The sequence below is a fragment of the Musa acuminata genome, chromosome BXJ1-8, assembly GCF_036884655.1.
Source record: "Musa acuminata AAA Group cultivar baxijiao chromosome BXJ1-8, Cavendish_Baxijiao_AAA, whole genome shotgun sequence".
Taxonomy (NCBI): Eukaryota; Viridiplantae; Streptophyta; class Magnoliopsida; order Zingiberales; family Musaceae; genus Musa; species Musa acuminata.
The window spans coordinates 29,290,133-29,306,171 of NC_088334.1; the positions used below are offsets into that span (position 1 = coordinate 29,290,133).

The 16,039-nt window shown below is 39.8% G+C and overlaps 1 protein-coding gene across 1 annotated transcript; it reads right to left on the reverse strand.

The window, feature by feature from the left end:
* Window positions 1-43: 43 nt before the first annotated feature.
* On the reverse strand, window positions 44-14,057 carry LOC135587700 (ATP-dependent RNA helicase DEAH11, chloroplastic-like). Its single transcript, XM_065079389.1, has 3 exons — window positions 13,080-14,057; window positions 5,140-8,266; window positions 44-1,425 (listed from the first exon to the last, which is right to left on the reverse strand). The coding sequence occupies exons 1-3, from the start codon at window positions 13,899-13,901 to the stop codon at window positions 212-214; spliced, it is 5,163 nt and encodes a 1,720-aa protein (XP_064935461.1). The 5' UTR covers window positions 13,902-14,057; the 3' UTR covers window positions 44-211.
* Window positions 14,058-16,039: the final 1,982 nt, after the last annotated feature.

Consider the following 16,039-nt stretch of genomic DNA (forward strand, 5'->3'; position numbering starts at 1 on the left):
GCTTGTGTCCGTCCATTCTGCCATGCAAAAATAATAACAACAATAACGAGGAACGCCCCAACTAAGTCTCCGTACATGAAGAATACACGAGTCCACAATCAACTTAGGCTACACTAATAAGTCTTCCTGACCACCACGTACAGATATATATATATATAGACATATATAGACATATGTAATATGGACATGTATACATCTAGAGTGCATCCAATCAGTAGGATTGGTGGACAGACCTGAGGTGTGAATAGCACTCATCGCTGCTTCTGAAGGAATTTATGCATACCCAGCAGATGTGCCTTCCGCACCTGCACTCCACATGGTTGCAACCTTCCGTCTTCTCGATGGTAAGCCCACAGCTAGGGCAGTTGTTCACGTTTTCCTTCCCCCTACACCATTCTGCCAGCGAGAGGTCCGGGTCTTCCTTGTACTCCATGTACCTCTCACAAGATACAAAGGGATGGTACTCGAGATAGCACTTCCTGCATGTCTCCGCTAAGCAAGCCCCGCAGATGAAAGGCCCAACCTCCTCTTCCAGGGGCGCAACACGGTATAAGTTGGGGCAGTCAGGTGTCGGACAAAACCGATAGGTCCCATCGCTGGATGCCACGAATGCACTCAACGAAGCTCTGAAGAGCTCTTCCAGCTTCTCGAATGATAACAGAGATCTGAGATCTATAAGCAGGATTAGCTTCTGGCACCCCACCTTAGTGCAACAAAGGGGGAAACCATCACGTGATCTTATGGTCGATTCAAGTTGATTTTCCAAGCAAGCTCGACAAAATGTATGCCCACAAGCTTCGAGTTTGTAAGGATCCTCCAGCTCGCATAAGCATATGGGGCAACAGGATTCTGGTGGCCTCTCAATTACCCTATTTTGATTGATGGATAGCGCCACCTCAGAGATCAGGTCTTCGACCCTTTGCTTTAGTTCTTTGTCTCCTCTAACGTAGAGGGTATGGCGTCGAGTACTGAGAGTTACCTCGGCTCCAGGCACATTTTCCTTGAGCCCCTGAAGATCTGACCCAAACCTCTGCACCACCTCTTTCATCAGGTTTGGTGGGAGGCTGCGCCCTTGGAGGGGGATCTCAAGTAGCTTGTTCTCATGGAGAGTTAGCAGTGAATGGACCAAATTCTTCTCAGCCGCAGATACTTCCTTTGGGGGACCAAACACTCTGATGTTCAAGTTCTGCCGGTCATACAGAACGTAAGTTCCAGTCTCTCGCTCCACAGTTTTTAAACATGCAACACCATCCCGAGAAAAAAGAAGCTGCAGCACTGCTGGGGTGAGGCTTGAATGAGTTATCGTTTTGCCTTGTGTCAACTGCTCCAGAGGTCTCCTCAAATCTACAATATTTTTAGGGGAATTTGCAGATATCTTTACTCTATAAGAACCATTATCATTTTGCTCTAGGTTGTAGGACACACCTGCAGCATGACACAACCAGCTGAAAGCTTATATATTGCACCTGAACTTTGAAGCTAACTGGATAATACAAGTAACACTAAGCAGTTACAACAAGAGATACAAGTCCATTCCTGAGAGGTTATTATATCCAAACATTCATTTCCAAAAGGTTTTCTTTATCCACAGAAGGAAGAACTCTCAAGAAGATGAAACTTGCCCAGAATGAGAATCCAAAGCAGGAAAAAATTTGAAAACTTGTTACTTCACAAAAACAAAAGCTAACCAAGAAATGACAAGTTAAAAACACCAAATTACTAAGGAAATATTTTTAACTTGTGGAACCAGTGATTAAGTAAAGGAGTTCTATTAGCAAGCCATCATGAAGTAATATGGCATGTAGAAATTTAGTGCTATTACACAATGAAGTCTAGAATAGTTTGTTATCATTTTGGTAAAGAGAATTGATGTACTAAGACAAGTTAAACAGGACAAAACTACCACGCACTATAAGCTTGAAATGCCATGATGAAAGAAAAATAAAATCTATATCTCTTCTGAGGCTGGAAGTTGATAAATAAGCCACTTATGCAGCACAAATTAATAGTTCAAAGGATCCCCAAGAGGCTATTGGAAGCCGAATTTAAAAATTAATAGCTAAGGTCAAGTGCTAGTTCTTGACAAAAATAATATACACATATATACTCATCCTCTTTCCATCATCCAGGCATTTCGACACTGCTGATTACCCACTTTCAGTTTCCTTCCCATTTGCTGAAAATTTTCACCACATGAACCAAATCTAACAATGCACCAACACTGTTGCAAATTAGAATATGCAGGTGCCCTCCACTGCTTCTTTTCTCTTTCCATCCCTAAGACTTGTCGTTTCGATCTTTCAGAAAATGGTCATCCAGGGATCTATCATCCAAAGATGCATTCACAAGGAAAAGAACTTGAAGACTTCTTTATGTCCCTTTTACCAATTTGTCATTTACCTTGGCCAACATCATCGTCAACAATAATAGAACTAAACTACCAATGGTTTATAATGCATGGCAAGTTCTTCAAACAGGCATCAAACAGTGATGCTCGACCCTTTCAAAGACATTAAACATATCCTGATTTACTTTACAGTAGCCAAATTATTCTCTTGCATAAGACAATCTTCCAATCATATATTTCTCTGGCCTTCCTTCTCTTTAATGCAAAGCTTTGGGTCCAGAAATTCATATCTGATTGACACACAACATTATCAACTAGACCAAATCCTAATGTCAAGACAATTATGAATTATGTGAATGTGAGTGAAGTATGACTTTTCAGTAATATTTTTCAGATCTCAACGGAGTCCAGATGAATGTCATCCATTAGCACGTACATGTTAGTTGAGATACTCCATGAAAACAACCAGAAAAGTTCATTCTGAACTGTGCCAAACATTATGACCTTCTGTTTTTTTTGCAGCAATCTCAAAACCACCATGTTCTACATCCTAAGAAGCACATTTCAAATAAATTATTCCCATGTTAGCTGGGGGTCTACTCTATTAAAAAGATAACCTACATCAGCAACACAAATTTAAGAAGACTAGAAAAAATATAGTACTTTTCCACCCTCAATGGCATGGTAAAATTGGTTCCAGTCCAGAACTCAAACTAGAAAGCAGCACTCTGAGCAATCCTTTGATTCTAGAAGGCCGCAATAAATATTATAACATGGCAATCATCTCAATAACTTTTGCCACCTATGTACCAAAATCTAGAACTACTACAAATATCTAGAGGTTCTACAGACTCAACTGTCAACAAGAGCAGATCGCATCAGAACTGCTGACTAATCACGGTCTGATACATCATGAGCTAACAGTCCATTCCTACATAGACATCAAAAGTAGGTGCAATAAGGGAGTGAATAAGTGTTTAAAATAATGGATCTGATGATGTTTTTGTCCTCTGATGGCTTATAAGCATTATGGACTATAAAAGACTTCCTAGAATGATTTACTCACTATGGAAATTATAATACATGCCAACCACTTCAAAGATAAAGCATTAATCACAAGAAAATTCTTAAGAGAAATAGTTGGTGTCTAACTCAAAAGCACAGGAAGAATACAATCTTCTAGGCCAACTAATTTATTGATCAACATCAAGTCAAGTACTTCTGGTGCACTTGGGAATTGGGAACACATTTGAAATATGCATTGATCGCCCATTACACATTTTAAATGTGAATTGATGTTTGATAAATTTTTTTCAAATTGCATTTGGCCTAGATGTTACATTGCAAATGCTCAAATGCTAATGTTACTTTATTTGGCCTGGATGCTGTATTTCAAATGCTTAGATACCAATGCCACCTTAGGGCATTTCAGCATTTTGTCAGATATTAGTGAAAATTTTCAAAATTTTCTAAGTACCCTGTGACATTATCTAAAATCATTTCCTCTCCCCTTTTCTCAATTTCTGTCATCGTTAATATGATATTTTATATTAACTGGACCATACGAAATTTTTGTAAGATGACATACATTCATTTATTTATTTTATTTATTTACATAATTTAAATAAAAAATATGTATTCACATTTGAATACATATTAAAAATATTAGAAAGGTAAATTTGTCATATAATATTCAATGAATTTTTGAAATATAATTTTACTAAACAATACTAACGTCAATGCACATTTAAAATGTAATTTCATATATTATTTACCAAGCACTCAAAGCATTGCACAACTGCACATTCATTCAAATCTCTTTCTTCAAATGCATATTAAAAATACAAATGTGTTTCCAAACACACCCTTCCTCAATTTGCTTTATTGTATTTATTTACAATTACATGCATCATTCAGCAATAGGATTTCAAGATTCATTTTAATTTAATCATTTATCATTTGTTCCTTGCTCGTATGTGATATAGCTTCCAAATCTAAGTGAATCAGTTAGCAATTTGTTATAATCTTGATAACCAATACTGTCATTGTTCATGTATATAATTTCTTTTTCAAAAAACCAACTACCCAACTAAAAAGTGCTACACAAGTTTTCATCTATAAACTTTTTTCAATTATTAAGTGGATAAGTATAAAGTTGTACATCTATTGCAGATAACTCGAACATAAATAGAGCTAGTTGCTCAAAACCCAATATGAATTGATGAATGTTATCATATTAAGCAATCTATTTAGCAAGCTTCATCTCCAAGACATTATGAATTTAGATACTCTTCCATTTTCCACTATGTTCACCTCCAGAATCTAATTATCAAAACTTTGAAAAATCTTTGAGATTGATAACCACAAAAATAGTTATTTAGAAGAGCATATTGAAATCGCTTCAATAGACGATAATATGAGAAAAAATCATTTATGATGGTATGGACATGTACGTAGGAGATCTCCATATATAATAATCAGAAGAGATGAAATAATTAATGCTAGTAGTATGAGGAGAGGTAGAGGAAGACCTAAAAGGACCTTAATAGAAATTATAAATAATAATTTAAGTACTCTGAACCTAACCAAACATATAACTTTTTACATATCTCAATAGCACCAAAAGATCCATGTAACTGATCCCAAATAGTTGAGACTTACGATTTTGTTATTTTTGTTGTAGAAGAATACATTGAAAAATATTATTTTCTTCCTCCTAAGTCAAAACATGTAGATGGAATAAGAAACATTGATATACAAGAGTAAATTATCAAACAGAAGTACATACATACCCCTTTGGCATCTGAAACTTTCTAGTAGTGAATCCAGTTGTTTCCTGATAGCACAATAGACACGTGAAGGAAAAGACAAAGAGCTATTAAATACTTGTTGGCATTGTATCTTCTGCCACGTCTCAAAACCAGGCAATACTTTCCCTTCGATGTGATTTAAAGCCTTTTCAGCCTCCAGATGCAGACTTCCATCAAATGTAATCATAGCTTTCATGGTGAAATCCTTTGGTTCAGGTTTGAATACTTCAACCCTGAAATTATTGTCAGAAAAATGCTTGCGAGTCATAAAAGGAGAAATTTCTTTAATAAGTGCTTCTGCACATGTAGCAATTGGTGGGTCAGCAACTGCCATTCCTCGTGCAAGGTGAATGCCAAGGATTCTCCTCTTTGTCAAACCTAGAAGAGCATCACGGAGTTCTTCTTCCGATATGTCTCTGGGAACTCCTGTTAAAAATACACAATTCTGGCGTTTTTGGCTGACCTGAATGTTAATATACCTTCCTCCAATTGTCAAAGCAAAACAGTCCCTAACAATATATTCAGCCTCTCCATCTGCACACGTGACAAGTGCAATTCCCCTGCAAGGCCTCCTTGGCCAAGAGACTTTGACTCTTACTGCAGAAAATGGTGTCACCTTCGGTTCAACTGCTTTGATGGGCAGTGCTCTAATCATGAACCCACAAAACTCCACCTCGTTCAGCTTGGTGACAGCATTTTCAGCAATTTCAGGACTAAGGAACGTTATCCTTCCCCATTTATTCACATATGATCCCTCTTGTCCAGTCCCTCCATATTTTTGAAAATTAGCTATTCCACACGCATACTTCTCAACCATCACCAGAAGTTCCTTGTCATTTAGAGAAGATGAGTTTGGATGCAAAATTTCCACAGTCAAATATCGTTTTTCAAGCTCCAGATGCTTAATTTCAGCACCAGAGCCAAAGAGAGCCAAAGAAGAGGAAATACCAGGTCGGCCTGGAAATAAACGTTTCTCAATACACTCATTTCTCAAGCATTTTTTTTCATACTCCACGGCATCCTTAACAATACTAGCCACCTGCTCTATATCTTTTTCTGAAGCATATACATGAACCTCACTTTTACTAAAGTCAATATCTATACTGATTCGGTTATCTGAGCAAACATTTTGAGTGTGCAAAATTAACCTCTGTAAGTTTTGGTTTGACTTTCCACAAAATCTTTTAAGCAAATTATTGCCAACTCCAGATATCACATCCATCAGCATCTTCCGACTTTCCAACTGGTACAAATCAAATAGAGGAGGCTGAATCATGCACAAGTCATCAAAGTCAACAGCAGTTACACAAACCAAATAGTCAGTCAATGATGACAAAATCTCCCCAAACACCACCCAATCTGGCCTTTTCCCGTAGACTAACAATGAGCTTGATGGATGAAGTTGTATGTGTTGACCAGTTAAAGCCACTTCATAACCAAGTTGATTGCGTCCAGAGAACATTGCAACATTCTCTACAAGAGATGAAAGTATGACCTTCTTCAATAATTTATCATAACAACTTGGTTCATCTGGGTTCCATAACCAGTAACTAGGAACAATAATGTTGAGCTCATGCTGGAGACAGCTTTCCAACTCTGATACAGCTTCCTGACATCTCCTCAGTGACTTTGCATTGATGCTATTCCGCCAACACCAATTCCTATTTACAGGCTCACCCTCCCATTTCTTGTAAACAGAGAGAAGAGTGAAAAGGTCTCCATCATGATGGCAAAATGGAACCCTAAGACAGTCAGCTCTATATTTATCCTCTTCGCTACCAACTCTACAAAATATACTGCTAGCATTCGGCATTATAGTGGCAAGGATGATACCCTCCTTCCTCAAACCATGATCAAAACAACCAAGAATTATTTTCCCTAGCCGTGGCTCAATACCCAATTTCACTAAATACCAACCAGTCTCAGTAAGTTCATATGCATCAGTTTTGTGTGTAACAGCACCCAAATGGATTAGATTCTGAATTGCTACTTCAGTAGCCTTTGGACATGGAGCATCAACAAACTCGAAGTCTTGAACGTTCTTAATACCTAAAGCAAGGATTCTCAACACAGCAATTCCAAGGTGCACTTTACGAATTTCAGGTTCCTGATGCATTTTCATTGCCTGAAAATCAGATTCTGAGTAAAGCCTGAAACACTTACCCGATTCTGTTCGACCTGCTCGGCCAGCTCGTTGGTTAGCAGAACTTTGGCTGATCCTACTAACCTTAAGCACATTCATACCAGAGCTAGGTTCAAACCTGCTTTCTTTGACCATGCCAGAATCAACAACATACTTAACACCTCTGATAGTAAGTGATGTCTCAGCTATGTTAGTGCAGAAAATAATTTTTCTCTTGCCAGGGTAATTTTGAAAAACATGTCTTTGTTCAACAAAAGAAAGCTTTCCATGCATTGGCAGCACAATGGCAGTGGGATCAGTGAAGTTTTCACAAGCCCATTCTACTTCCATCTGAGAAGTCAAAAATGCTAGGATAGCACCATCTCCCTCTGTCTTATGAATCATGTTCACCATCTTTAAGACATCAGAGGCATATGAAGCACACTTTCCAGAGAAGTCCTTCACAACGGCAGATATATCAGGAATATATTTGATTTCAACAGGAAAGTTTCTTCCCTTGACATATAAGGTGCTGCAACTGTAAAAATAGCCTGAGAGTCTGCTTGCGTCAACTGTGGCAGACATTATTATAAGCCGTAAATCTATATTCTCAAGCAGCTTCCTCTTAATCAATGCCAAAAGCAGATCGGTGTTCAAGCTTCTTTCATGTGCCTCATCTATAATAATGCATGAAATATGGGGCAAACCTGTACCTTTCATAAAATGCTGCAAGAGACAGTGATCTGTCATAAATATCAGGCCCAAGCCAAATTCCTGAAAGGATAAATAGGTAGGATAGGAGTGCACAAAATTGTTGGAATAGCACCCATTGGCTTCCTCTCCAACCCTTTGTGCCAAAGAGTTCACCGCAATTTTACGAGGCTGAGTGCACACAACAGCTCCATCAGCACCTAGTCCTGAATCAGCAAGAAACTGGACCAGTTGAGTACTTTTCCCTGAACCAGTCTCTCCAATCAAGACCATGACCTATGAGAACCAAAGAATAAAATTATAAAAATATTTTTCAGTCCTTATCTAGTTTTGGCCAAAAAAAAAAGGGAAGTCCATGATTCTACTTGAAGTAATCATGAAAGTAGATCTGAAAATGCTATTTATTCAAAAATAAACTATACAAAGTCGAATTTGAATAGGTATTGATATACCAATAACTAGATGAACTACAAAGTAGCTAAGCCAAAATTTACAAGAAAAGCAACATTGTAGCCGTCAAACTATTGAAACTTCCATGAGTGGCAATATTTGTTAAGAATAAGAACACTCTTATCATGCCAACTGCCAAACCCAGCAGCTCAACAAGACATTTTATATACAGCTATGTACCACGAAACTTGAGAACTAGTAATAAGTACCCCAAGAACTAGTATTAATTATCCCGAATGAAGAACTGGATATGGTTGTCTTTATGAATGTTTGTTGGGTTGGACTTATGATGTTGCAGATGTTAGAATTAATGAGAAGAGCAGAACCACCAAACTAGTTAAAGAACTTAAAATTTTAGCCGACCCCAAATAGTTGGGACTTATGGCTTTATTGTTGTTGTTGTACATTCTGGAAAAGTCATATGTTGGCAAACCATATGTAAGAACATGCCATATAAATTTTGTTGATAAGAAAGCCATATATCTTAAGTTATAACAAGTCGAACATGGAAAATAATGGAAGCATCTAACATCAGATGGTATTGTCATGTTCTATCTCTACCTTTCTATCAGTAACAACATCCACCTAGTTCAAAATAATAATGATGTCATAAGGCTACAGCCACCAATATATAGAAAAATGTAACAATGATGTTATCGTGTTATTGCAATTACATAAGTATGATAAAACCCTAGGGTTTTATCATAAAAGAAATGGGAGAAAAGGGAATGATCACTTCGAGGGGATCGGCCTCCTAAGGTTTGTCAAAAAACTGAATAATATTTCATTGATTGATGAAAAGAAATAGATACATCCCTATTTATAAAGTTCCACCCAGAGTCCACCAGGACTTGGACTCTTAATAATAAATAAATATTAAATACACCCCTATCAGACTCTAAGTACGGTCTCCACTTCTTGATAGTGTAAACAATAGGTCGGCCTTTCAGTGTATTAGTCATTACAATCTTCTGGAGAACCCTCTCTATCCGATGGCTAATGGCAGTTGTGACCTTACTTCTGCGTCTTCCTTTTAGACCATCTACTTTCCATTAATAAAAAATTTCATGATTAGTTTAGAAAAATTCCAAGAAACATCACCTAGGGTTGATAGTCATAAAATTTCAAGCATCACTTCGAAGTCTTCCAAGGGTAGTAAAAATAAGTCCACAAGCAACTCTTGGCCCTGTATAATCAATTTTATCTTCGAACATTTGCTATTACAAGTTAAAATTCGTCCATCAGTGACCTTTACTTCGAATTTGTCACAGCCTTCAATGTAGTAGGCCAATCGGTCAACAACCTTACTGTCCATAAAATTGTTAGTACTACTAGTATCAATCAAAACTGTAACATGCTGATGTTCCAAAGTTCCTTCAACTTTTATAGTTTGCGGGTTAGAGTAGCTTGCTAATGCATGCACTGTATGTATGATAGGTCTAACATCTCCACCAGAATCCATACCTTCATGATCGGAGTCTACATTGTTAGCTTATGGTTCCTCCCCAATTGGTTCAATCATTAAAAATTGCCCTTGTTTACATCGGTGCTCCCTACTTCACTTTTCATCACAGTGCCAGAACAAATCTTTCATTGATCTTTCCTTGAGTTCTTCTCAGGTTAGTCTTCGGGTGTTAGGGTTTCGGTTGGGAATAAACGGTATAGGTGGCTTGCTGATCATCTGTTTGTTGTCACTTCTGTTTTAACGATTTTTCCTATTGATTTTTTCCTCATGCAAACGTGCAAATAAGATTGCAGCTATCATAGTGCGAGGTTGGCAAGCTTTGACTTCACACCGGATATCTAAATTAAGTCCTTCAATAAATGTTCCCACTAGTTATCATTCGAACCAATCTCTGACTTGATTTGACAATCGTTCAAATCTGCTCTGATATTCTAGCATTGTAGAAATCTGATGAATTTTAGCAAGCTGCCCATTAACATTCTCATATTCATATGGTCTAAAGTGAATGAGAAGCCATCTCTTGAATGACTCCCACGAGGAGACCCCGTGGCAAGTTTCGTACCAATCATATCATTGGATTGCATCTCCATCTAGTTGGATTGAAGTTGTTTCCACCTTGGATTCTTCTGGAGTTCTATGAAAACGAAAAAATTTTTCTGCCCTAGAAATCCAACTGGTCGGATCTCCATTTTCGCATCTTAGAAATTTCACCTTCATGCGGGGGTAGCTTACATCCTGTTCTTCGTTCCTTTTTTCGGTGTCTCTAGGTCGATTCAACATAAGACTTGAACTTTTATCTTGTTAAAGCTTGCTAAAGCTCTCTAGTAGGCTCCTTTTGAAATCATTAAGTGTTTCTTGCATCCAGTCCTCAATTCTGGTTTCCAAAGCTTCTAGTTGAGCTTTCACTGAATTATTGATAGCCATTGTATAGGACTGTAGATCTGTAATCCCCAACTATTGTTTCTGTTGTCTAGTCAAGGGCATCAGCACTGCCCTATTTGGTGCAGTTGTTGTGAAGCTTATGTTGAGGGCGTGAGGAATCGCGACGCTACCGAGGAAGCGGACGCCGAGAGTAGCTTGAGGGCTCGCTGTAGTCGTCATGAGGAGGATGCTGCTACTGAGGCTGGGAGGCAGCGGTGGTGGCACAGCTGGGAGCAGCGTTGAGGGTGTAAGGGATCATTGCGAGGCTACTGAGGAAGCGGATGCTGAGAGCAGCGTGAGGGCTCGTTGCGGTCGCTGCGTGCGCGGCTAGAGGCAAAAGCGTCGTCACAAGCGGTTGTGGCCCAAGAGGAGGCAGCGAGGGTCACGACTAGGAGGCGAGCGATAGTGGTCGCTGGCCGGGAAGCAGCGACGACGACCCTTTCTCGTCGAGCAGGATGGTGAGTTACCCGCCCATGAGGAGGGATGGTCGAGCAGTTATGGCTGCGACCCAAGGGGAGGCAGCGAGGGTCGCGATTGGGAGACGGGCGACAGTGGTCGCTGGCCGGGAAGTAACGACGGTGGCCCTTTCTCGCCGAGCAGGATGGTGAGTTGCCCGCCCGCAAGGTATGGTTGAGCGGCTGCAACCCAAGAGGCAACGAGGGTCGTGGCTGGGAGGCGAGCGATGGTGGACTCTAGCCGGGAAGCAGCAGCGGCGACGGTCGCTGGCCGGGAAGCAACGGCGACGACCCTTTCTCGCCGAGCAGGATGGGGCGCACTGCCCTCACGCTGCTCTCGGTTGGGAGGCGCGCTGTTGGCAGCGCCATCTCAGGCGAAGGCGCGATTGAGGCGGCTGTAGAGATGTCGAGGACCACGGTTGGAAAACAGAGGCTGGGAAATAAAGGTCGTTGAGGACCGCGGCTGCTTTTTTTTTTATGATGGCTGCGGCAAAGTGTTGTGAGAAATTACAGCGAGAATGCCGAGGATCGCTGCTCTGATACCAAATGATAAGACCCTAGAGTTTTATCATAGAAGAAAGAGGAGAAAAGGAGATGATCACTTCAAAGGGATCAGCCTCCTTGATCACTTTGAGGGGATCGGCCTCCTAGGGTTTGTCAAAAGACTGAATAGTATTTCATTGATTGATGAAGAAAAACAGATATATCCCTATTTATAGAGTTCCACCCAGAGTTCACCAGGACATGGACTCTTAATAATAAATAAATATTAAATAAACTCCTATCCAACTTTTACTGAACTAACATTATTCATAAGCTCATAAAATAAAAGGATCCTAACAAAGTCATGATGATGACAATGGCGAGTGAGAGCAAGAAACAAATTGACAAACTGAAGTTCAAGAGCAAAGTCATGACACAAGTAAGGCAATAGTGTAAAATGTACAAGCAAGATTAACAAAGGCTCGTACGATCAAACTTTTTGGCTACTCAAGGAGAAACCCTGCTATCTGCAACAATCGTTAAAAGGTCTTTGGTTCATGTTGAACATTTCATTTGACAAATGATTGTGACCTTCAAGCATAAGATAAAATAAAAAATGATCCTCTCCTTTTTGGACCGTCCTATATAACAAGTTGCCATAAAGCCCTAATTAATTACTCAATGCCAAGTAGAAATATGAGCCAATTAGACAGAATTTACTTACAAGACCCGCTCAAAAAATAAAATGACTTCAAACAGCATAATAGATTCTCATATGATTTATACATATAGTAAAGTATATGAGAATGCTTAGTGAAAGAAAGATCATGATTCATGTGATTCACATAAACAAAACAAAAGCTATAAATTAAGCCACAGAGATAGATCATCAGGTAGAAATTTCATAATTATTCCCTTCCCTTGACCAGAAATATGAACCAATTAGACAGACGTTACTTACAGGACCCACTCAAAAAATACAATGACTTCAAACAGCATACTAGATTATCATATGATTTATACTTAGTAGTAAAGTTTATCACAATGTTTCGTGAAACAAAGATCATGATTCACAGAAACCAAGAAAAAGCTATAGATTAAGCCACAGAGATAGATCACAGAACTATTACTTTCCCTTCACCAGAAATTTGTGTTACATTAACCAGAACCCAACCCACCCGCGCCCCCCCCCCCCCCCCCCCCAACAAAAAACAAAAAAATTATCAACACAGAAAGAGTGGATACAGGTTAATAAGATTCTGTCAAACTCCACTAGGTTACAACTAATAGAACAAAACATAATGAAAATGATAACCTGATTGGAGAAAATGCGTGAAAGAATTTTCCTCCTGCATGAATAGATTGGTAAACCCTCCTCGAGCCTCCTGCATTCCCTCTGCATCAATTGGCAAATCTGGTTCCAATCCAATTTGTCTCCGAGCTTAAAAATTTTGGCATTCACATCTGCATCCACCCCTCCTTCTTCCTCCTCAGCAAAAGCCTTTTCTTGTCGTTCACCAAGTCGAGCGAGAAGGCATTCCATGGCAGCATGGAACTCGGACAACCGGCCCTTCAGCTGTTTCCTTTCTGCCTCCAGCCTCGTCCTCTTATCCCTCAGCTCAGTGAACTTCACCAGCCGATTATGGCGACTTAGCAGCACCGACACATTCTTGATCTCATCCGAGACCTCATCGATTCTCCGCTCACAAAGTCTCACACCTTGATACTCGAGAAGCCCCTGAATGTGGCCACAAAAGAGGGTCTTAAGGCGGCCCTTCTCCTCAGCGTCATTATAGGGCGGGGCATCGGGGGCCGGCTCGATGACGGGGGTGAGGGGGTGGGCTCCGTCAAGACGGCGGCCCCAGAAGAAGAGGGCGGCGTCGACGGCATCGGCGTGGAGATCGTAAAAGAGCCGCCCAGCGACGGGACCGGAGTTGATGGCGAACTGGGCCGGGGGGAATGGGCAGGAGGCGACGAGGTCGTCCACGTCGGCGAAGGCGACGGCCCTGCGCACGGCGGGGGTCGAGCAGAGCAGGAGGACGGCGAAGGCCGGGCGCTGACACCGGGGCAACGGCCGCCGCTCCCGCCAGGGCGGAGGCCCCTCCAGGCGGTGATCAGGGAACACGAGCCTCCTCATCTGGCGCCCGGCAACGTCGACGATGACCCGAGAAACCCTAAGAGCAAGAGTTGGTGTGTGAGTAGGCGCGCGAGCGCGAGCGAGAGAGAGAGAGAGAGAGAGAAATGGATGCGGGAGCGGAGGAGGCTGGCTTTAGGATTCGGTGGTGCCTCGATTGAGACTCCGTTCCCTGGTTAGTTCGATCAAAAGAGATTCGGATACCCTGTTGGCTTCGCTACAAACAAATGTTTTAACAATCTCCATATTGACCGTGCACTCTGATCTTGAGGTAATCTCAACCCTCCGTGATTCAAGCCACAGGATCTCGGAGTTTTGCCGAGCCTGGACCGAATCCCGGGCGGGAACAGAAAACGTTGAACCGGACCGGTTGGCCGCTTGGTGGTCATATTTTTCACAAAAAGCCCTGAGAGTTTCATATTTATAACTGAGACGCTTCATTTTTAATTGCCATTTCAGCAGTTAACAGCAGTTACTCTAATGAGTTGAATGGGAAGGCATTTCTGCTATTGAATATAAAAGAAGAAAAAAGTTCAAAATTTGGGAGTGGAATTAATTCCTCTTTTGATAGGAACTTCAAATCGAGCAGTTTCGAGGGATTGTAAGATCGAAGGATGCATCTCTCGTAATCCATGATTTGCAAACCTTATGACACTGATTATGTACCAAACTATTTATTATGTATACTGCCGATATATGTAAACTTACTTATATAATGTACCAATAAATCCGTTTTTATTCATAACCCAAGAAGAAAAATGTCGTGTAATTATTTATATATACATGAGGTTTTTGCCAACACAATGCCTAGGTTAATTAATGTACATAACCTCATTAAGTAACGTACATAAAAACTTATTAGATGTATCATTACCTATTATATAATTAATTATATGCACCTGCCTCCTACTAATATAAATAATCTTGAGAATGTCAATTAATTATTTCGAAAGAATTTTGTGTCTGGATATTTACAAAACCAAAATTGTTTTGTAATTTTGTGAATCAGACTCTTGCCAAATATGGTGCTTAACATCATCTCACTACTAATGTACAAATAAAGATAATGCACTATATATGGACAAATTACTTATTATATTTAAATCTTATACAAACTAACATATTTAGGTACATAAATAAAACTAATGTATCTACTTTCCTACGATAAATTAGCTACCCAATAAATACATGTCTGATAAATTAGCTACCATAAAAACCAAACTTATTTGTGTTATCATCTGCAATATATATATATATATATATATATATCATTTAACTTAGCTGGTAAAATTTTTGACTGCCTGTTTTCATCACTTATCTTCGAAGAAAAAAAAACATAATTGTCTAAAAGGTTACAGTTAAAGTATTGGGGATCACCCAAGGGAAGGGCTATTTGTAATTTGATGCATTCTTTTCACAAGGTGAACAGTGCCCCCTTAACACCTTTTTGACTGGTGGAGGTCCATTTTGGAGCCAAGTAGCAGAAAGAAGAGGGTGGGTTTGATGAAGCAACAGATTGTGCAGAGGGTGGGTTTTGATGATGCATTCTTTTCACAAGCTCAAGTGTCGCCACAGTTCATATAAACTTTGAGATCCCATGTGGGAGAATAAACAACGGTTCGCAAAGGCACAGCCTCCTTCGGACCGGAGACGAGTCGGGAAGTGCTATTAGTGCCTTCATAAGTTCAAGCTAATAACATCAGACGAGACTAATTACCATTCCCTGACTATAAAATCCCGCCACAAATACATCATCAGATCAAAATGATTACATCATCATCAAATCAAAATTATATGATATGTATCAAAATTAATAATATTTTGCATAACTGTATGAATTTAGAGAGTCTCATCCAAAAACTCACTTCTTCTAAGCTTATGAATACTCTGTCTTCGGTTACTCCCAAGTGATGCACTTGAACATCTGCGACAAGTTAGAATGTGTCAAACTAATATTTTTCATGTCCATCTCTTGAGATGGCCATGGCATTAGAGCTATGCTTTCTAGTCGTGTAGATAATCAAATTTTAATGGCAGGTTGTGTCATACCCATAATAATGACACGTAATAATCTAATTACTTTGCCTTCTATGACTATGGACATTTACTCAAATGAGTATATATATACATAAAATAGAGAA

What these genes read in the sequence shown, in the direction of transcription:
- LOC135587700 (XM_065079389.1), bottom strand. Translation starts at nt 13,901, where the DNA reads ATGAGGAGGCTCGTGTTCCCTGATCACCGCCTGGAGGGGCCTCCGCCC. An exon ending in CACGCATTTTCTCCAATCAG is followed by an intron (nt 8,267 to 13,079) that starts GTTATCATTTTC and finishes TGGTTCTCATAG; the next exon opens with GTCATGGTCTTGATTGGAGA. An exon ending in AAGTTTCAGATGCCAAAGGG is followed by an intron (nt 1,426 to 5,139) that starts GTATGTATGTAC and finishes GTCATGCTGCAG; the next exon opens with GTGTGTCCTACAACCTAGAG.